The 23,415-nt window shown below is 44.3% G+C and overlaps 1 protein-coding gene across 1 annotated transcript in view; it reads right to left on the reverse strand.

Moving 5' to 3' along the window:
* The window catches only part of LOC118097163 (N(G),N(G)-dimethylarginine dimethylaminohydrolase 1), a 52,219-nt gene that overhangs the window by 5,080 nt on the left and 23,724 nt on the right, over positions 1-23,415 (reverse strand). The window contains exons 3-5 of the mRNA XM_035139845.3: positions 17,866-17,939; positions 15,320-15,439; positions 912-1,055 (exon numbers count right to left, since the gene is read on the reverse strand). Coding sequence (XP_034995736.2) covers positions 912-1,055; positions 15,320-15,439; positions 17,866-17,939 — 338 coding nt within the window. The remainder of the gene's footprint in view (positions 1-911; positions 1,056-15,319; positions 15,440-17,865; positions 17,940-23,415) is intronic.

A 23,415-nucleotide genomic window follows, 5' to 3' on the forward strand; every position in this document is an offset into this window, starting at 1 on the left:
AAGTATAAGAGGTTGCGCTACTAAAATATTGTGCTTTGGTTCCATATTTACTTATGCCTCCCCCCCCCCGCTGTTCTGACTTGGAAATCTCTATCTCTCTCTCTCTCACTCACTCACTCACACACACACAAGTCTACAGCTCCCAGATCACACTGGGAGCACATATTTCAGTCTGACAAGGGCTAAAAAGAGGCCTTTTGGGGAAGCACTTTCTGGATGCCTGGTTAAAGACCTCTCTCGGTCCAACAAATTGTTCAAAACTGGAAAGGGGATACAGGGTTCATCAGAGCAAAAAATGCAAGTGCGCTAATGGTGCGAACCAAGGAAAGACCTGCAGGTTTAAAATTTAAAATCCGGCGGTTTAAAATTGCAGCATGTGTCGGAATCACTTATAGAACTGATTTAACCAAACAATACTACAGTAGCAGCAAGTATCCCAAACCTGCACTCTGAATCCTCTACAAAGCAGAGATGATGGAAAACGTAAAAGAGCTATGAAGGATCAGCTAAGGATCAGGAACTGTAACCAGGTCTCCTATGCTTTAGTCATGAAAACACATATGAATGAGACAAAAATGCTCTGCGCTCAGGTACATCCTTGAAAATGGCAACCTTTGTGCCATCACCTGGAGCAGCTAAGAAAAGCTGTTGGAATTCACAGCAGAAGACCCATTGCTTAATTTATTTTTTGCTAGCACCATGCACATAAAACTTTCACCTTTCCACTCCTTTTTTCCTCTTTAACGCACCGAAGCACTTCGGTGCAAGGGGAAGTGGAAATGGCTAGTATTTGAAGGCACAGCTAAAGTAACGTTCCACGTCTTCTCGTACACAGCCACTATTTTTTTTTTAGTTTAGCATTGATCAGCACCTTATAAGAAGGAGCTTTTGTTCCATTTGCTTTTTTTTACCTTTGCACTTTCTGGATATTCCTCAGGGGCTCGGTGCAACAAGATATGACCTTTGCCAGGAATGTTTAAATATATACAGTTTGCGGCAGCGTCGTCAGGAACTGTAAGCTTGTCGTAGCGGTGGTCACTCATCTGCTGCATCATCTGTTATGGAAAGTGAAGGTGGAGAGACCTTTAGAGCAAGATTTCATCAGCTGTAAGGCAGAGAATGGGCTCTTCTGGGAGGGGGTTACAAGAAATAATTGCACAAAGGTACTACTGCTGCCGCAGAGGGGTTTCTAATGCATACCAAGCACTTCCAAGTACCAAACGTATTAGCAACAAGCAAAGTCATAACGAATTCCATTTGTACAATTTAGGACTGCATGCTTTCCAAGATGGCGGAAGGATTTCTTAAAAGCAAGTCGCTGAAAGTAAAACCTGCATTTCCATCAGTTTCTAGGAAAGAGCTATGGCATTTACAGGGGAAGTCTGCTGTACATGTTTACTCAGAAGCAAACCAGCTGAGTTCAGTGAGATTTACCAGTAGGTAAGGGTGTATAGGTTTGCAGTTGACAATAGCACATGCCCTCTATGGAAGTTTCAATCCTCAATATCAGTTACTCAGAATGAAGTGATAAACTAAGCTGGTAGAAATTCTGGACTGTTTCACTTCAGATTGCCGGCAGAAGCAGTGATACTTTTGATTGCCACAGAGGGAGCAGGAGTATATGGTTGACCACTATAGGGTAGGGAACAGTGAACTAGTTCAGTGTTTCTCAACCTTTTTTGGGCCACGGCACACTTGTTCCGTGAAAAAAATCACGAGGCACACCGCCATTAAAAAAGTTAAAAAATTTAACTCTGTGCCGCCCTATATTATAATTATGACTGTAAGAAACACTTGCCAAATATTGCTTTCTGGCGGGTCAGTGTTGTGTATTGGCGGCCGCCAGGCTCGTTTGCACTGAGCTTTGGGAAAGAGGAGGAGAAATATTGCTTTCCGGCGGGTCAGTGTTGTGTATTGGCGGCCGCCAGGCTTGTTTGCACTGAGCTTTGGGAAAGAGGAGGAGAAATATTGCTTTCCGGCGGGTCAGTGTTGTGTATTGGCGGCCGCCAGGCTTGTTTGCACTGAGCTTTGGGAAAGAGGAGGAGAAATATTGCTTTCTGGCGGGTCAGTGTTGTGTATTGGCGGCCGCCAGGCTCGTTTGCACTGAGCTTTGGGAAAGAGGAGGAGAAATATTGCTTTCCGGCGGGTCAGTGTTGTGTATTGGCGGCCGCCAGGCTTGTTTGCACTGAGCTTTGGGAAAGAGGAGGAGAAATATTGCTTTCCGGCAGGTCAGCGCTGCCTATTGGCAGCCGCTGGGCACGTGACAATGCAAATCGCCCTTCTCGTCACCGCACGTCGCAGCACACCAGCCAGCGTCTCGCGGCACACTAGTGTGCCGCGGAACAGCGGTTGAGAAACGCTGAACTAGTTGATCCTTGCAACAGATTCATGCTCTTATATGCATTTAGCACCAATTAAATAGATAGATCTCAAGATCAAACAGGTAGCAGGAGGATGAGTTCGTTTGCAAATACTGTTCCTTTGGACAATATTTGGATTACCTTGGTTGGGAATTAATTTAGTTTGTGCTAGATCTGTTCATAGTAAATCTGTCTAGATTCCATTTAAGGTATATAATTTATCGTAGCATCATTTTCCTGGTATCAGTGCAAAAAGAACCTTCAATTGGATATGATCTGACACAAATTGGGTGCCTCACTCTTGAAGGGAAAAGGGAGATAAGTCCCTGCTATTGTAATTTTTTATGGAAGCAGTTGCTCAGTTCTCAGGAATGTATTTTGAGTCAGTTGCAAGCAATCATTTAAACCAGGCATCCTCAAACTGCGGCCCTCCAGATGCTTTGGCCTACAACTCCCATGATCCCCAGCTAACAGGACCAGTGGTCAGGGATGTTGGGAATTGTAGTCCAAAACATCTGGAGGGCCGAAGTTTGGGGATGCCCGATTTAAACAGAAGGCACAGAAACCAAACACCTTTTGATTTTGTTTACAGTATGTGACGACTCCTCAGAATATGTAACCTTTTACTGAGCGATACTTTCTGAGAGATGTAAGACCCCCAAGTGAAACAGAAAATTAAACCAAGACCAAACTCTGGAATAACAGAAGGCATTTGGAAAGAACATAGCATATTATTATTACAGTATTATTATTATTATTATTATTATTATTATTATTATTACAAATCCAAAGATGTGAACCAAATACAAACATAGAAACAACAAAGTAAATATCTTGTGTTGTATACTATCCCATAGTTTGTGCACATAGTTAAGTGTCTGTGGAAGAATATCAAACGAAACATTTTACGTTCTTTTATTTACCTTAATAGTCTAAGTCAGAGGTTTTCAACCTTTTTGAGTCCATGGCTGCCTCACCCAACTACACTCTTTTTTCGGCGCCCCTGTGGGGCTCAGGAGCCCAGTTATGTCACCCTTTGCTTGCAGAGCTGGCAGCCTCTCACCCTTTTTTTGAACACCCTCCCTTGTGGAGTGTTCCCTCAGCCTCCTCTCTTCTCCCCTCTCCTTAGGAGATCCTCTGGGCAGCCACTGCTGCTGCCCATAGTCTCTGAGCTGCCCCACCTGCCGCAAAGAGAGGTGCCTCCTTACACTGCCCCACAGGGGCCTGTTGACTTTTTTGTCCATTCCCAACAGCAAGGGCTGGTGGACTCCCTCACCTGCTTGCTTGCTTGCTTGCTTACTCCGAGGCCACCCCCGCTCCTGGCACCCAGCACCCCCTGGCCAGCCCCAGAGGCACTATTTGCCTGGGGAGCTTGTAGCAGGGCTGTTGCAACAAACAGCTGTGCAAGCCTTTGGGGAGGCAGAGACGCAAGAGGACATCAGAGGAAGGGAGCCTGATTGGCTGCTCCTGCAGGCCAATCAGGTTGCGGATTCCCTTCTGCCAGCCATCTGATTGGCTGCTCCTGCAGGCCAATCAGGTTGCGGATTCACTTCCACCTGGAGTTGGATTGGGTGGCTCCTGTGGACCAATCAGACTGCTGATTCTGGATCCTATTGTTCTATGATTCAGCTCAGTATATAACAGGAGGGAAGGGAAGAGGGGCAGAGGCCAGGGTTGCCCGTGGCACCCCTGACCATCATTCAAGGCCACGACACATTGGTTGAAAACCATTGGTTTAAGTAACTCACATTTGAAAAGAGGGTATAAGGATGGGCCCACAGCTGTGATTTGAGGAATCACATAGAAACAATGGAATCGAACTTATACCAGATCACATTATTTCTCCATCCATACCCTCCGACATTCCTTAGATGAAAATAGGGCCAACAGAAAAAAAGAAAGAGACAAAACACTTTAAGATAGCAGTGTTTTGTCTCTAATGTGACAACCTACAGGTCTATGCAAGTGGAGTCATAGCCATGTGGTGCAGGGGTGGCTCTGCATTTGAAGTCAGCAATGAGCCAACTCCCATCAGCTTGACTGGGAATCAAACCAGCAATTAAAAGCATTATTGGAGAATGCTGTGTGTGTGTGTGTAATAGCTATTAATATTTATATTTATATAGTCTCAGAATACCTTTTGCATGTGACCCTTTATACAAAGAAGTTTAAAAGATGTATGCATGTAGTGATGTATGGAAGTGAGAGCTGGACCATAAAGAAGGCTGATCATAAAGAATTGATGCTTTTGAATTATGGTGCTGGAGGAGACTCTTGAGAGTTCCATGGACTGCAAGAAGATCAAACCTATTCCATTCTTAAGGAAATCAGCCCTGAGTTCTTCCTGGAAGGACAGATCGTGAAGCTGAGGCTCCAATACTTTGGCCACCTCATGAGAAGAGAAGAATCCTTGGAAAAGACCCTGATGTTGGGAAAGATGGAGGGCACTAGGAGAAGGGGACGACAGAGGACAAGATGGTTGGACAGTGTTCTCGAAGCTACGAACATGAGTTTGACCAAACTGCGGGAGGCAGTGCAAGACAGGAGTGCCTGGCGTGCTATGGTCCATGGGGTCACGAAGAGTCGGACACGACTAAACGACTAAACAACAACAACAACAACATGTTCTTCAACACCATTAATTGTGGGGGACAAGAAAGTCAGCAAGGTCTCTAGCAAGACATTTCCCTCAGCCATACTGCCCACCTGCACACAAGCCCACCTGCATCTATTCCTTGGTATTTGCCAGCATAATTTTTCTGGGCATTCTGTCCTTCCTGTGCATGGCAATTTTTTGGTCTGCATTCTCTAAAGCCTGAGTCACGCTTTCCTGATGTCAAACAAAGAAATTTCCGAAGCCCCCAATCTCATTTTTCCCAATTGTGTTTTTTACAAGGCATACTTTGCCAACTGAGGTCTAGGATAACAAGGAATGCAATTAAATGTGCCCAGCAAAGACCCTAAACAGACTGAGTATTCTTCATTCACATGCTGTCATCCCAGCTCTCATTGTTCCATTGTGCCTCGAGCCCCATTCCAGTCAAATCAAAGTTTTTATTTTTTTAATGAGACGTCACATATTTAGTTTGGTGTTCCTTTCAGCTGCTGGAGACCTTATTTTAAACAGATGTTGTTCAGGGAAAGAGGAAAGAGTGAATGCAGGACAGCCAACTTAACTTGTGGTAGATATGGGGGAAGCCTTATTACGTGGGTGGCTAACCTTTCCCAGCAGGCTTCCATCACTCGCACCCACATGTGCATTCATCACACATACAGCAAATACACACTCACACCAGCACCATGCATGTTGCACACAACAAACACATTTACAGCATGCACACATGCAGGCACAAGGCACTCTCTCTTTAGTAAAGGGGGGGGCACCTAGGCCTCTAGGAGTTGGTTGCTATGCCTAGGAGTAGGACAATTCAAGAAAGCAGAATGATGCATATGCTATGGTAATATATCAATAGAATTGTAGTCGGAAGAGACCACAAGGGTCATCTAGTCCAACCCCCTGCAATGCAGGAATTTTTTCCTAAGGTGGGGCTTGAACACAACGACATGGTTGAAATATTATGCTGATATGCAGCAACGCCTCGGAGCCGTCGTGACTGCGGCCGTGCCTTGCCTCGCCCTCGCCCGCCCTGCCACCCCCTCTCGCCTGCCCGGCCCTCTCGTCCTCTCCAGCCAAGCAGGGTAGCCGCCAACGCTCCCAGCCCCCAAAGCACAAGGTGGCCTCTGCCGCCGCCGCCACGATGTCGTCGGGCCCGCTGGCCCTGTAGCCCCGCCCACATTCCCACTTCGTGGCCCCTCCCCTCACATGCCTTGGCCCTGCCCCTGAACGACCATGGCCTGCCGCCCCCCCCCCCCTAGTTTTGATCCTGGCTACGCCCCTGAGTACACCTCATCACCACCACCACTGCTTCCCCTCCTCTCAAAGAAAATAGGTGCAGGAACTCACCATGAAGTTGTAACAGCAAGTCGCCAGGCGACTTGGGGCAGCCCTGAACAGATGCCGGTTTGACAACAGCTGCGTTCACCGCCTGCAGAGGTGCTAAAAACAGCAGCAAGCCGTCTCCCTAGATGGTTTGGGGTCACCCCCGATTCTGGTGTAGGTCGAATAAATGTGCTCCCTCCTCATCCGTTCTCTGACATTCAGGCAGATGGCTAGGGCAGCTCAGAAGGGCCCTCGCACAAACGTGCACGTGGGCAATGGTGGAGGACTGGCCAAAGAGCTTAAAGCCTACCGCCGCTACATGGGAGACGGGTTGAAGAAAAGGAAATACAAATTGGTCCTGATCCATAGCTTTACCAATCGCAGCTAGGAGTTGTTAGCAGCTAGGTGGAGTAATAGATATTAAAGAACACACTGGCCAGCTTCTATTTTGACTTGAAATGTTCATTTGGGGCTTCTCAGAAGTATGTAAAGGCAAGAAGTGGGTGGGTGGGTGGGGGGATGGAGTGCTGGCCCACAAGGGCGCCAACCTGAGAGGTGCGGGAACTGCACTCTGGTGTAGATTTGCACTACTCTTGACACGTGTCCCTGAGCTGCTCTGCTGCCTCTTCTGATATAACCTTGAAACAAGACGGCACCGGGGGCACAGCTTCAGCCATTGCATAGGAACTCCTGCAGAAAGCAAAAAACATGTCCAGGAAATGGCTCAAACTGCTGTTGCATTCAAGAAAGTTTGGAGAATGAACATCCTGTCTTTTGGAACATGAACAGCGGAAGAGAAGGGAAGTTGCTCCTCAGAAAAGCAAAGGAAAGCAAACAAGAACAAGAACAAGGGAAGCCAAGTTCCTATTTACGTTAAGCCAAGCGGACAGCTCCCCCAGTCACAAGAGCTGGCAAGCTCCGGGTGGCCAGAGGTACATGATTAGAAGAGTCCCAAACTTTTAACGCACATTCGTTTACTAGCTTAATTTCTCTGCTGACTTTTCTTTGCTATGGTTAATTGCTGTGCTCTCAGCATTTCTGTGGTTAGCTAAACTCTTTCGCAATCACAGATTTACCCAGTTTATTATGCAACAGCAGCAAAAATGAGAGAGAAATCTGGAAAAAAAAATGTTTCAGAAAATGTATAAAGGGACAGCGCTTCAGTGCCTGCTAGATGTTGCCGTAGTGAGGGGGCAACCCGGCTCACCCAGTAAAAATGGACCCCAAAGCCTGCCTAAAGTGACCCGCAGCTTAATAAACAATATCTCTGTGCTTGAGGAAGAATAGTGGGGAAAGGCAGAACTGATCATGTGAGGTTTCAGCATACTTTAAAAGCTGAAGGTTCTAGGAATGTTGCAGGCCCTGAAAACAGCATCAGCCTTTCAAATATTTTTATCCCAATACTGTCCACCCAACCAAAAGTCCTATACCAGTACAGTCATACCTCGGGTTACAGCCGCTTCAGGTTGCATCTTTTCGGGTTGGGCTCCGTGCCGAACCCGGAACTACTGGAACGGGTTACTTCCGGGTTTCGTCATGCGCGCATGCGCAGAAGCGCCAAATTGCGCATTGCGCATGCGCAGAAGCGCCAAATCGCAACCCACGTGTGCGCAGACACGCAGGTTGCAAACATGCCTCCCGCACAGATCACATTCGCAACCTGAGCGTCCACTGTATATGTATGTTCTAGGGTTGCTGTGACGGATGGGTCTTAGTTTAAAGGGCTTGGGAATATCTCCAGGGTGTCAAGAGTTAAGTTGCACTCACTCCGTTAAGAGTGACAGTTGGCTGCTGAAAGGCGGGACATTCCGCACTTTAAAAGGAGGGAGCAGCCATTGGTCAGGAGAAGAGGGCGGGGGAAGAGTGGTGACTGGAAGTTAGAGGGGGGGTGCCAGGATAGTGGTGGCTAGGAGAGATTGAGTGGGAATTATTGTTATTCCACTGAATGAAGACAGGATATTGTAAACAAAGGAAATACTGAAACGGATGTGTTATATTAAAAATAAAGTCTTGTTCTTGTTGTGCAAAGAAATGTCGTCGACTGTTTGATCCAGCAAGGCGGGCGGGCTCAAAAGGTGGTGAACTTGAAGAAAGGGACACTAGGACTTAAAGGGTGATAAAGTCAGGTCCTCGAGTTACACGGAAGAGGGGCGAAGGGACGAGAAGCTCAGGAGTGCCACTTTGTTGCCCTGTGTGCTGAGGTAACAGAAACAGGGAGGGACCCTAAGTGAGGGAAGCCCTGGACTTAAGGCAAAAAGGAGCATTATTCCCAGTAACCCAGAGCCAAGCCTGTAACTGGCCACGGTAGCTGGATAGGAGTACCCTTGTTGTTAAAAGACCTTAAGTGGAAGGGAAGATTGCTATTTTAGGCGGACCTCGAAGTACTGGTGGGACAGGAGTTTAAGAGAGTCCCGCTCTACGACACAGAGAAATAAAAGGCAACGGGGAATCTGAGAGTCAAGAGGAGGGATCCGTCTTAGTTGCCCAACCTGGGAGATTAAGACCATCAGCTGGTCTCCAATGTCCAATAATTGCCAATAAATAAGCATGATGGTATAAATCCCAGATTTGGAATTCCAAATCCGCCTTCCTTAATGTGTAATTGCATTTTCTGCAATGATATTCTCGGTACATTTGAACCCCCAACGACATTTCCTAAACAGGGAGTTTATCTCTTTCCAAGGAAGCCCCAATAACGTTGGCAACGCTGACTAATTCAGCGAAGGGGGGAGTTATTGCAACAACATTCATCGTTTAAAGAGGAACTTAAAAGATTGCTGGGTGACAATGCTAGACGATCTGAGCGAGCATGTGGATTCAGTGAAAAGCAACACCACCAAAATAGTGGAGGTGGTTAACCTGGCAGGAGAACGAATTAAAACAAAAAACCTAGAATAACTTCATTTGAATAATAAAATTAAGCTGGAGGAACACAGTAGTAGACCAGGAGATCAAAGCTGAGAATTTGAGGGGTGGAAGACAAATGGCTGACAATTCTCCAATAGCCCCAGGAGTTGTGGAGCAGGTGAACTGATCTGTGAGCCCAAGAAGGGCAGAAGATTCAGGCCCATGAGATACTGTGTTGCGTTTTAGCAGGTTCTCAGAAAAGGTGCAGCTTGGTCTTGGAAGCCAGGTGGGAGAGTCAGAGTACACTGTGACTCTTGGTTAAACATACCTATGTGTATTCCATCAGCATGCATGTCTTGCACACATATACTGTATGTAGACAAGGACACATTGTGCCGTCTTTGACTCTTTGTGGTTATACCCAATGCTAGTCCTACAAGGAGACCCATGAAAGTTAATGAACATGACTACCTTAGGTTCACTCATTTCAATAGGTCTACTCTCAGCAGGATTAACATTGGATACAGCTCTCTGTGTCTCGGGTTGTTGGGCTCTTACTCAATTGCCAGTGGTAAAATTCTTAAATGGCTGCTGTGCACTCTTCTACATTCAGAATGCTCTTGAGAAATTGTGCTAATTTGCTCTTTGCAGATACACTTGGAGCTAATTAGTGTTATTTGAATTACTTTGATATCCCATGACAAATGTCTCACTAGGAGAGTAATGTGTCAACGACAGCTATGCAATTAAGAATAATCAGCATCCACTACGCTGAAGTAGTAGAAAACTACCATTACTTCCAAAATTAACACAGCAATATGTTGGGAATATATATGAACCCCAGGATGAAAAGCATTTTCACCACATGCCTTTTGGAACAGCGTTTCCAAACATTTCGGAGCACAATTCAAAGTGTTGGTGCTGACCTTTGAAGCCCTAAATGGCTTCAGCCCAGTATACCTGAAGGAGCGTCTCCACCCCCATCATTCAGTCCAGACACAGAGGTCCTGCTCTGAGGGCCTTCTGGCGGTTCCCTCCCTGTGAGAAGTGAGGTTATGGGCAGAGGGCTTTCTCGGTAGTGCATAGCTGCCAAGTTATCCCCTTTTTAAAGGGAAATTCCATTATGCTGAATAGGCTTCCTCGTGAGAAAAGGGAAAACTTGGCAGCTATGGTAGTGGCAGCCACCTTGTGGAACACCCTCCCATCAGATGTCAAGGAGATGAGTAGCTATATAACCTTTAGAAGACATCTGAAGGCAGCCCCGTATTTGGAAGTTTTTAATATTTAATGTTTTATTATGTTTTTGTATATGCTGGAAGCTGCCGAGAGTGGCTGGGGCAACTCAGTCCAATGGGTGGGGTACAAATATTATTATTATTATTATTATTATTACCAGGGACCCAGGTGGCGCTGTGGTTAAACCACTGAGCCTAGGGCTTGCTGATCAGAAGGTCGGCGGTTCGAATCCCTGTGATGGGGTGAGCTCCCGTTGCTTGGTCCCAGCTCCTGCCAACCTAGCAGTTCGAAAGTACGTCAAAATGCAAGTAGATAAATAGGAACCGCTACAGCGGGAAGGTAAACGGCGTTTCCATGTGCTGCTCTGGTTCGCCAGAAGCAGCTTTGTCATGCTGGCCACATGACCTGGAAGCTGTCTTCGGACAAACGCCGGCTCCCTCGGCCAATAATGCGAGATGAGCGCGCAACCCCAGAGTCGGTCACGACTGGACCTAATGGTCAGGGGTCCCTTTACCTTTACCTTTATTATTATTATTATTATTAGCCAACCCCTGTTTAGATCTCTGTGTAGCAGTCCTCACAGAATCTACCCAGGAAATGTTATATGGCTCTACCTATTTGCTCCATTCTAATACAGTGGTGCCTCGACTTACGAACTTAATCCATTCCGAATTCACATTCGTAGGTCGAAAAGTCCGTAAGTCGAAAAGCGGTTTCCCATAGGAAAAAAGTAGTAAAAAATATTCGGAAAAATTCGTAAGTCGAGGAAACCGCATATAAAACCGCCAACGGTTTTCCGTTCGAGTAGTTCATAAGTCGAGGGACCACTGTATTCTCAGATAGGGTTTTAGATGCTAGAGAAATTTGCAAGTTGCTGCAGTTCCACCAAACATGTGCATATCTGTGCCCCTTGCAGACCCTCCCGCCTTCTCCCTCTCTCCCAGCTCCAAGAACACACTAAGTTCTGTCCAATAGACATCTGCACCAAGAACCCAACCCAATGAAGAGGAGAACAATTCAGTGGCACACAGTGATCAGCACCAGCCAGAAGTCTCAAGTGTAAAGCACGTTATCTCTCCATTTCTCTGTAAACTCAGCAGCTAGTGAACTGGAAAATAACTAGTATATAATATTCCAGAAAATATGCACAAAGTTTTGTTTTGGTTTTTTTGCTGGCGCCTACGCAATAGTACTTAAGCCTGAATGGGAATACAGATTGTCATATACAAAAGCCTTTTGGAACCAAGGGGATAGCTCTGAAGTGCCTGAAAATAACAGATGGCTTGAAGCACAAGAGAGGCTTCTTTGGTTAGCGGACTCAATATTGAGTAAGTCAGAGCCTCTGTCCACCTACGGCAAGCAGCACAGAAGTACATTGCCTGGTAAAGTTGATACAAGCTCTAGACTAGGAGTAGACAGAGCCTGGTAGCTGGACATCCATGTTTGCCCAGCCAGCCAAGTAAACAAGCAGAATCTTGGGATTTACATTTGAAGGAAGGGATGAGAAGGAGAGCATAATAGGAATAAAGTGGGTTTTTGTTCTTCCAGTAATTCCTAGTGGTGATTTTGTCTAGCCTGCGTCCCCAGGGCTAATGAAACTTTAACTGAATTACATCAGAAATAGGCATCCGTTCAAGTATTGCCTCAGCAGGACTCTAAGGGCTGCTAAAAAGTGACTCGAGAAACAAAACACAGGATAGTGGGGCCATTTAAAGCATAATACTTAGATAGATATCTATTGGCTGACTTCTTTCTTTCTTTCTTTATTTCTTTCTTCATAACAACCAGCATTAGCCACTAGACTAAATCTTGGACGAAAGACCTTCACCCACTGATCCTATTAAAGACACTGTAGATGTTGGAAGGCATGGATATTTATCAGGACCAGACCATGCCATTTTGCTGTCAAAATGACATGTCATCCCTATTTTTTTTTTATCCTGTGCATTCCACCCCACTCCATTCCAGCTGGACAGATCATTGAATCGTACTTCAACACTGGTGACCTGGGGGCAGGAGGCTAGCCTAGTGGTGCAGAAAGAAGTCTCCCCAGCTCAACGGATTTGCTGATCCAAAGCAGTCCAAGCGACCACAGAAGGCCAATTGTTGAACTCTTGCACAGTGAAGATTTCCTGTTCCTTCCAATTTCCATTAAGCACCTGCCCTAGAAATTGCCTGCTTTTGATAGCAGTCCTGCCTATCTCAAAATCTCCTTCCTTTAGCCTGAAATCACCAGTTAACCTCACTGTGCAGTGTGCGTGGCTCCTGACTTACACTGATGCACGACGCAATTCCAATCTTCCTCTGCTTTGATACTAGTTTTTGCAACTTTAGATATAGCAAGCTAGCCACGCAGGTATCATAGTAAACTTGCTCTTTCAGTAGGGTGGCATGAACTTTCTACACTGAAGAACATTGACTTTGAAATGACTTTCATGTGTCACTCCCAATAAGGAACAACAAAGAGAAGCACAGCCAGATTTTTTTATTTTAAAAATCCATCTTCTTTTGGCTACTCTGTCTGGCTTAATGTGCTAATTAAAAAGGTTTTTCTCTAGTACGGAGGTATTCCGAAAGAAATTAAAGCTCGTGATGGGGGCAGTGGAAGTCAAATCATGAATTTGAGAATATGCATGCTCTAGAAATGTCAACCAGCTACAGGGTTTCCAGAGTCAATTGGTTATTTTGCACTTTAACAGATAAACTGCTTAAAATAATGTCTTTCCGTACATAAAAATCGATCTTTTTTCTTCCAGTTAACAAGACAAATGTGTGGTTATTCGTTGGGGAGGGGCAAATCACCCTTACCAAATTTCCTAAATCTAGAGATAAACATAACATTTACAACTCCCTCAGCAACAAGTGTTATATTTTTAAAGTAGGCTACTAACCCTAGCACAGACAGCAAGCATCTGCCAAAACAAATGATCAGTGATTATGATGGCATGCTCAACCAGAGGGAATATTTCAAGCCATGTATTTTCAAAAAACAGGTCGGGCGTAACAATAACTCAGGAAATGTTCAGCCTTTTACTACCCATGTAAGTTTTTGTATATAACCCCCTCCCCCAAGCTCACACCATACCTGCCAAGTTCCTGCCGGAAAAATAAGGGATTGGCAGACCGGAAGTAGCGCTGCCGCCATTTTGGAACTGGGCGGAGCAAGCTCAGAAGCGACTTCCGATGCTGCTCTGCCCAGTTCCAAAATCTGTTTTTCCAGCTGGGGACGGCTGGAAAAACGGAGGTTTCCCGGGGAATACGGGAGACTTGGCAGCTATGGCTCATACCTCAGTACCAGAGGGCTCAAAATATATGTACTGGAATCACGAATGTATGATTTATCTGTCCCCTTGGGATTCTTGGTGTTGGCTGGATTCAAGTAATGGCAGCTCAAACTGCAGAATACCAAGCTGCCTTCAGGGAAGCCCTTCTACTGCTGGTTCAGAAACGCCATCTCTCTTTAGGCACCTAAATCAAGTTAAAGTGATGGCAAAGATCCAAACAAGAGTCACCATCTTTTCTCTGGACTTTCTCTCCAGCTTCCCTTACACTCTTTTGCTGAACAGGTCCCCAGCGGACAAGAGCTCACAGGAGTTTGGAATGAGATGCCACTGCTATTCTGATAAGGAATAGAAGCCACATTCCAGTCCTATTCCGAGTAATATACACTCTGTGATAGTGGGGGGTGGGGGCTTGCAACCAATACCGCTCGTACCGCTGAGAATGCACTAAGGCCAGATGATACAACAGACCCCATAAACAGGCTAGTTAATTTACGTGAATAATAGCAGGGGTCCGAAGATTTCTGACAAGGATGCTAACATTCCTACCTGCTTGCTCTCAAAAATCATAGCAGCACCCTTAACCCCACCCCCAAACCTGATGACTACTTTAGCATGTGCATTTTGGCCTGGGTTCAGATATTATAATTGAACACAATGGCGGCCTGCAACTTATGCAGTGACTGGGAAGAATGATGAGCAGGCGAGTACGGAACAATAAAAGCATGCCTAACTGCTATTTCCTTTTTAAAACACTGCTTCCTTCACTTCTGGCTTCAGCTACATCTCTAACACAAGTGGGGCCCGTAATAATAAAATGCTGCAGTGCAGGTGGTTTCTCCAGTGTTCTAGCCAGCGAGCAATGCCTATTTCAGGATACTCCATTTCATTCAGCTCTCTCCAGTTTCCTGTTACCTCCCCCCCCCTCTCAACATACATTCTGCTTATTTTACTCCAAGTACAGTGGACCCTCAGGTTACGTTTCCTTTGGGTAACGTAACTTTCGGGTTGCAAACGCGGCTTCCGGGTTTCGCTGTGCGCGCATGCACAGAAGTGCTGTATTGTGCCATGCGCGTGCACAGAAGCAGCACCTCATGTTGCAGACTTTTCGGGGTACATAAGGACCCTCGGAACGAATTAAGTTTGTATCTGGAAGGTCTACTGTAAATGATAGCTTCCGCGGGGGTGTGTGTGGGGGTGTTTCTCTGCAGGACCACAGCAAGAGAGGGAAGTGTTATTTTCCCCCTGCACATCTGCTGTTATCCCCTAAACCAGCGTTTCCCAACCTTGGGTCTCCAGCTGTTTTCAGACTACAATTCCCATCATCTCTGACCACTGGCCTTGCTAGCTAGGGATGATGGGAGTTGTAGTCCAAAAACAGCTCGAGGCCCAAGGTTGGGAAACACTGCCCTAAACTATCAACCCCTCAAACTGACGTTACTAGCACTTTTTTTTTTAAGTGAAAAACCTGGTTGCTGAATAACAAAGATGTATTTAATATCACAGCTGAAACGGTTCTTTATTTTGAAGCTGCTGAGGCTGTTGACGCTTGCACTTTGCATAGGCTGGATTCCCTCTTACACGGAGTCTATAAGGAAACACAGAGTCTAAAAGCAATGTTATTAAAGCACAGGCTATTTTTTAGCATTCTTTACCTTGAGGGCTTTCTGCGCAGCTTCACTTGAACCGATAGCAATGAGGTTTGGCCCAGCCATACTGCAGAAACTCTTCAGATGCAAGGAGTCAGAAACAGGGACTGTAGAAACGGCATAATCCTGTATAGAAATCAAGGCATTTGCAAGGGAAATGCGTTAAGATTGGCAACCTCATAAACTAACACAATGATAAATTGCATTTCCCCAGTGCATTAATGAATTTGTGTGTCTTGAAGATACATGTAGAGTTAACTCTTAGAACCACAGCAATTTTTCCATGGGCAGTTTTGGGTCATTCCATGCGCTTCAGTGCCCCACTGTTTCAGGAAACAAGTAGGTTTTTTTATTAAAAAATGCTTCATTAACATGCAAAAGAAGTCTCCATAAAATTGACAGTTTCACTTCAAGAGCCTCTAAAAAAAGAAATGTTGAGTGCTAAGAGGACACAACTGTTTCCTAGTAACAAGCACCCTTCTCCTGAATACTTTCCATGGAAGCAGGTTATGCTGAAGCCAGCGGGACTGCCATTCTTACAATGTGGTTTGGATGGGAAATAATGATCAAAATAATATTACAATTATGATTTCAGAAATTATTGATTGATTACACTTTACTCCATTCTTCCTCCAAAGAGCTCGAGCATCCAATGTATGGCTCCTTGGAAGTCTCCCAGCTGACAAAAAATGTTATGATATTGTGGGGCAAAGGATGTGGGACATAATATTTTGATGGAAGACTGGGAAAGATTATGGAAACAGAATTTGAAATTTACAGCGTGTAATCTTTCAAGAGAAAATATAATGAAGATGGTGTATAGATGGTATCTTACACCAGTAAAACTAGCTAAGATCTATCATAATCATAATAACAAATGTTGGAAATGTAAGAAAGAGGAAGGATCTTTTTATCATATGTGGTGGACTTGCCCTCTAGTAAGGGATTTCTGGGAGAAGATTTATAATGAATTAAAGAGTGTGTTGAAAAACACATTTATCAAGAAACCAGAATCCTTTCTACTGGGTATAGTTGGAAAAGAGATTCCCAAGAAAGATGTAACTTTTTTTCTGTATGCTACAACGGCGGCAAGAGTATTATTAGCTAAGAACTGGAAGACTCAAGAATTACCAACAGTGGAAGATTGGCAAATGAAAATGATGGAGTACATAGAACTGGCTGAGATGACCAGGAGACTGCGTGACCGGGGAGAAGAAGTGACAGAAGAAGACTGGAAAGATTTTAAAGTTTATTTTAAAAAATATGGTAAAATTGTATATTGATATTAGATTTAGAAGTTCATAGAAACTGTGGGTATGAGAATTATGTTAAACAAATTGATGTATGAGAGATTTGAAATGGAAGGAGTTTTAAACAATGAATTAGAAATTGCTAAAGATGAATGAGAAATGAACCGCAGATAGGGGGGACTCGAGGAAGTCCCCTTTTACAATGTTAATGGAAAAGGATTGTGGTATATTGATTTTTGTGTTTTTATTGTCATTTTTTGTAACTTTTTTTCTTGTTACTTTTGTTTGTATTTGTTGTGTTTAAATTGTTGTGTTTATTTGTAAAACCAATAAAAATTATTTAGTAATTTAAAAAAAGGAAGTCTTATTATCACAAAATAAGTGTACTGTATATTATACAAAATACTCATTTAAAATATGCATTTCTAAAATAGTCAAATTTTTTAAAAAATGACTTTGGAATGTTTCTGGATTGCAACACTCAGAGCAGTGGGGAAATCATAAGTATAATCATGTTCCAATTAGTGTCTGGGATGTGCAAATTAGGTCAGTCTGCTTAAAAATTCAGACTGAACAAGCAGGTTCAGACAAAGAAGAAATATTGAAACACCAGCTTTTCAGGAATGCCGAACACTTTTTAATCAAAATGAAGAGCTGTAACCTGCAAATCATATGCATGTTTATTTGGACTTAAGTCCAGTACAATTCAATGGACTTTATTCCCAGTACCTGGTGCATATGATTGCAGCATAAGACATGTTTCTCAATTATATATTTTTCTCACTTTTTCCCCAAGTTCTCATGGAACCATGCCTTGTCACCATGACTCACCAAAACCCAGCGAGTTTCATGGTGCGATGGACCTTTGAACCTAGGTCTCAGCAATTTAAGACAAGCACTCTGTCCTCTATCCTCCAATGACACTGTATGCCTCAGCAGAATTTTATTTATAGTGTAAAAATGAAGTAAGAAAAGATGAACAATCCATTTTCCAGCCTCACAGCCTCAGAATCAGGTAAGGTACAAGATCATTCATGCACTTCAAGGTAATGTTGCCCCCCACCCCACCCCGTTGTTTTTTTTTGAAAGTGACTAACAAAAAATAAATATGATATTATAGCACAGAGCTGTAGTAATCTCTCTCATTTGTATTTAGTCCTTGCACTGTGTTGATGCCTTGAATTCTCCACAGAAGATGCCTCAGTACTGGCATATTTCTTGGCTCCTTCCTTTTACACAGTATGCAAAACTTTACCACTCACTGGACTCCTCATCCGAAGGTCAACCTGCTACTCTGCTCACCTTAAAGGTGTCTGCCAGAATTTCTGCACCACGTCGATTGGTCCGCTTTGAAAGACCAACAAAAAATTCCCTGCCTGAGGAAAGAAAATATTAACAGGCATGATTGAGTTCATATGCAGTAAGATAATCTACTGTTTTTGTCCAATCTTGTTGAAGTTAACAGCATTTGAGTAAGTAAACTGACCAAAGAAATGTCCTTTGAAAACATACACACACAATCTTGCAATATCAAGTTTAATTACTGTATAGTTTTAATTTTTTTTAGAAATTGTAACTTACAAGTATAACATCATCACCTCCTTCAGATAGACAAAAGGATAACTACTCCAAAAAGCCAGAAGGCTTATACATACATAGAAATAAGGCACTGGACCCTTTGAAAAGTACTATTGTTCTTGCCTGGTCTCCTGTCCTTTTGAGATCAGCACAGTAATCTGTGCTGCACCTTGGTTGTGTGGGCACGATCATCTCAATGAGCTACTCATCTCAGGGTGAAGCCAGCCTTTTTCCCATCACTTTTGCTGCCCATTCACTTGACCCTCCTTCTGTGCAAAATCAGCATAAACTCCCAGAGACAGCAACTGAGAGAGAGCCCAAGGTATCTGGAGGTTCCCATTCCTTCTTTGTTCAACATTGCACTGCTCACTAGGCTCAAAAAAGGCAGGTGCACAAGCAGCAACGGCAATGAGAAAGTCACTTCCGACGTAGAAGGAGGTGAGGTTGTGGGCGGGCCACGAGCCCGAGCACGCGCTGGGAGAATGAGTGCCATTCTCACAGCCCATTGGCTGGCTCCCAGACGCGGCGCTCCCTTGGCGTGCCCAATTGGGACGCTCCAAGGGGGCATGGCTCGCTAATTTAAGCGAGCGCGCGGCTGGGATTCAGTCTCTTTCCTGATCCCAGCCGCTTCGCTTTTTCTTCATTGGAGAACACCCCTTTTAATTGCTTCTTGTTGTTTTTCTATCTTCCAGGTGCTTGGCGGTTCCAGCCTGCAGCGCTGAGTAGCAGCTGGTCGGCCACGGGCAGCTGGTCGGGCAGCTGCTGTTAACTTCAACAAGAAGTTTCGCTTGCTGGCGGCTCTTTTCTCACTCGCCACGGCCGTCTCCGCCGCCGGCGCGCCGCCACCGCCGTGCTTGGGCGATTGGCGCTTGCCCGCGGCTGCCTCCGCAGCCGCCGGGCTCGCAGCCACCGCTCCCTTGTGCCTCAACGCTCTGGGCGCCTCCCGCCCAGTCGCCTCTCTGCTTGCTCTGCGCTCGGAGCTTCTGGGGCTTCCCGAGCGCCACAGAACAGCAGTTTATAGAGCCGAGCTGCAGCTGATCGCAGCGCTGGCGCTTTCGCGCACGCTTCCAAGGCTCGCCTCCAGCCGCCCTCCGTTGCCTTCAGGTCAGCCGCAGGGCCTACCGCCGCAGTCGCGCTTCCAGGGCTCGCCTCCAGCCGCCCTCCGTTGCCGCCAGGTCAAGCCGCCCGTCCAAGGCTTATTTTGGAGACATCATCTTGCTTACAAGTTACAAGTACTGTATTTATATTTTACGTTTACAGCGTTGTCTGATGTTCATTGGCTTGAGCCGAGAGTTTGAGCAGGGTGTGTGTGTGTGCCGGCCTCTGCTGTTTTCATTAGCTCGGCTTAATTTTGCTTAGTTGTTATCGGTTACCAGGGTAACGTGGACTGCCATGTTACATTTGCGCACGTGCTCGGCGCCATTTTGAGTGTGGCTTCGCCTCACTTCGGTGGCCATATTAGGAGGGACAACCCCGGCCTAGTTTTCTACTGCAGGCTTGCAGGGCAGCAATCATTAACGGGTCAGGTTCATGCCAGCCCCCCCACAAAATAATAATAATAATAATAATAATAATAATAATAATAATAATAATGAGAATAGTAATAATTTATAAGAATAATAATATTTAATAAGAATATATATATATATATAAAATAACACCAACTGTGGGCAGCATTCATGAATGGCAGGGGGTTGAGCTAGGTCACCCTAAGGTTCCCTTCCAATTCTACGATGCTTTGTGTCCTAGCAATCAAAGCGACAACTGCCAATTTCAGGATGATCCTCTGGGCCCCTTCCAACTGCTTACGCTTATTGTGCTCTTTTATATACATATACATATTTTATTAGTTTTACAAAAAGAAGAAACTCAACACTTTATCACAACAAATACGAGAAAAAATAACAACAACAACAATAACAACAAGTCCTTTCCCCTATGCTTATTATGCTCAGTTCATTTTGAGTTAATTAATTCACATCAACACAATTAATTTAAATACCACCTTTTACCCCCCCCCCTGGAGTTTTATTCAGTGTTTCATTTGCTTATAAACAGTGTTTACTGCCTTTAGCCTCTTTTAAAGCTGTGGTTTGATTATTACTGTCTCTGTTCATGGTACCACACATTTAGCTTAGTTAATCCAATATCTTTTATGGAAATTTCATCATAAGGAATCCTAGTATACAACAGATTGGGATCTCTTACGTTATGAGTTACATTAATTTGCAGTTGCTTTGCGTTTTAAGTTGGCCTAGTTTTACTTCAGGCTTGCGGATATCTGCTAGTCTTATTCAAGATGCATTTACAATATTCTTTAGGTTAGCTGGGGCCTATGGTCATTTGACTTCACAACAATTCGATTCACCATGGGATCTTTCATTTTACTTCACAACAATTTGATTTATCATAGGAATTAATTGTTAGTGAAGCTGGGGGGATGTGCTCGCTCATTTCAAGTTAATTAGCTTGCTTTTAGCCATCTACACTCATACCTCGGTTTTGAGTGCACTTCGGTTTGAGTACTTTCGGTTTAAGTACTCCACGGACCTGTCTGGAACGGATTAATCCACTTTCCATTACTTTCAATGGTAAAGTTCACTTCAGGTTAAGGACGCTTCAGGTTAAGTACAGACTTCCGGAACCAATAGTGTTCTTAAACCGAGGTACCACTGTATTCACCTCGGGTAATCTCAATAACAGGGGAATGGCTTGGTGTAACTGTTTTGTTCATTTACTTTCTTGATTGATTACATTTCGTGTTACTTTATTTGCATTCGCGAGGGTCAATTTCGTTGTTGGGAAACTGCTCTGCTTATCTCTGACTAGTAGCAGTTAGCTCACCTTGTCAGACCTCGGTTCGGTGGACTCCGAGGTCGTGGGGTTTTTATCCCTACATGGGCCACTATCATATTCTGCATTGCAATTTCAGGATGACCCTCTGGGTCCCTTCCAACTGTTTAGGCTCACTATTCTCAGTTCATCTTGAGTTAATCAATTCGCATCGGCACAATTAATTTAAAACCACCATTCACTGTCATCACCTGAAGTGCGTGTTTGTAATACCAATGTGGCAGGTCTGATCCCTGTTTGAAAGCTGCATATCCCTGCATTGCGGGGGGTTGGACTAGATGTCCTTCAGGTTCCCATTCTAGTTGTGCTGAAAACCTCTTTTAATATCAATTTCTTTGGTTTTTCCTGTCTAGTACAATAATTTGAAATATCGGTGCAGAAACATAGAAAAATTGTCCGATTTATTACTCAGTTTCAAAGCCTGGCTAGTGCTACTGAGTGTCATGCTTAAAATATTAAGTTGCGAACAGAGCAATATGCTTTGTTTAAAATAACTGGATTTATTTAGGCTTTCATTGCTCCGGTGGAACGCATTTTTTCGGATCCACTACTACCTTTATTGTCCCTGACTTCTAGTAATAATAATAATAATAATAATAATAATAATAATAATAATAATAATAATAATTAATAATAACAAATAAATAAATGAAGATTTAATAATAATAATAATATAAACTCATTTTCACTTGGATTGTCCTAATTGCATTAACAGTTTTGGCCTGTTGGATTGCACTCAATAGGGTCGCTTACAGATTCTCGGTTGTGGTCCAGTATGAGCAATACTGATCGATGCCTTTTGTGCATTATTATTGTGGTAATGTTTGCATAATTAAAAAAAGAGAGAAGAAACCAAACAAACCCTTCATGTATTAGACTTAAGCTTTTCAGTAATTTAAGCTGTGTGTCGCACCAAACTGTTGGGCCGCCTCCTTACTATCTTACTGTTTCGTGACTACTTCAGCGAAAGCAATATCGGTTTGCAATCTTCTTATTTGATTAGAACCACATGGACTCGTCAGGCTGTGTCTATACTTGGTTCCTGATTAACCCACTCCTTTCCTGTAAATTGCCTGTGTACATTCTGCCCATTTGTTGTTCACATTGATGGCAGTAGAAGTAGTGCTTTAGATAAGAAAGGAGAAGTGCACCATTAATAATGATTATAATAATTTCAATATGTAATAATAATAGTAAGCACCGTGCTGATATTGACAATCACAAATATCTTCCGTGTATCAGTTATAATTGGACTACTGCTACTATAGCAATAATACATATGTAATAGTAGTAATAATTAAAAAACAACAGCAAAGCTTCTATCGCAATTTGTGCTTTCTATCGCCTTGTCTTGGGCCCTGGGGTCTCTTGAACTTCACAAGCCGGGCCGGCCATTTGGACTTCATTCCTCTTCATATGGGTGTACTCCTGGCTTAACTTACTGGATCTCTACAACGGGGTATCTCTCTGGCAGAACAATTTGTAATGCTTTCCATATGATCAGGTTCAAGCAGGGCTCCACAGACACCAGTGGGCGCGTGAAGTTGGTGATTACATACAATTTAACCTTTTCAAGTTTCTTCTCATAGTAGTGGCACTTCACCTGGTATGAAGGACTTCAGAGATCTCTGCGTTTGTCTTTGGATTGATAGTCGCGCTGTCATCTGTGTCCCGGAAGAACAGGCGTTGAGTTCCAAGAGGATGTTGCTCCCGCTGCGTGCATTTGTGCAGTTTTGCCTTAAGATGGGACTTAAGTCCAAAATCATTGGTGTCAGACTTGGTGGCCTTTCGGCTAGCCTGGGTATTATTACATGCTATTTAACCTTTGGAAGTTTCTTTCATAATAGTTCCAGTTCACCCAGGATGGAGGACTTCAGAGATCACCACGTTTGCTTTGGGATGGATAATTGAGCTGTCATCGGTGCCCTTGAAAAGCAGTCCAAGATGATGTCACTCTCACTCCGTGCAATCGTGCAGCTTCACCTTAAGTTTCTCTTCACCTTCCCAGCACATTTATTCCTGGGGTTACTAATGGCATCGCGATGCCTTGCCTCGATGGGCTGTGGGAGTAGTGGCATATTGGCTCGGTCCACTCTTATGGCTGATTTCATTTACTTTCGGTTCAAAACCTTTGTTTTCCCTCCCACCGCAGATCAGGTGCTTTAATACCTTGCCTGACTGGGTAACCTGAGCGTGTGGTTAAGAATTTTACTAGTCTGACGGCCGCTATTCCTCTCTTAGCTTATAAATTGAATAAGAATCTGTGAAGGACGCCATGCGATTCCTTCAGTTGAGGACACCCACGCCTGGGCCTTTCCTCATCCATCAAGATGGGTTTGTGAGCCCTCCGCCCCCGACCAGTCTGCCAAAGGCACTCTGTTATCTGACCTAACACTATCCGATTCATAATTATTGCTTCAC

The sequence above is a fragment of the Zootoca vivipara genome, chromosome 14, assembly GCF_965207765.1.
Source record: "Zootoca vivipara chromosome 14, rZooViv2.hap1.1, whole genome shotgun sequence".
NCBI lineage: Eukaryota > Metazoa > Chordata > Lepidosauria > Squamata > Lacertidae > Zootoca > Zootoca vivipara.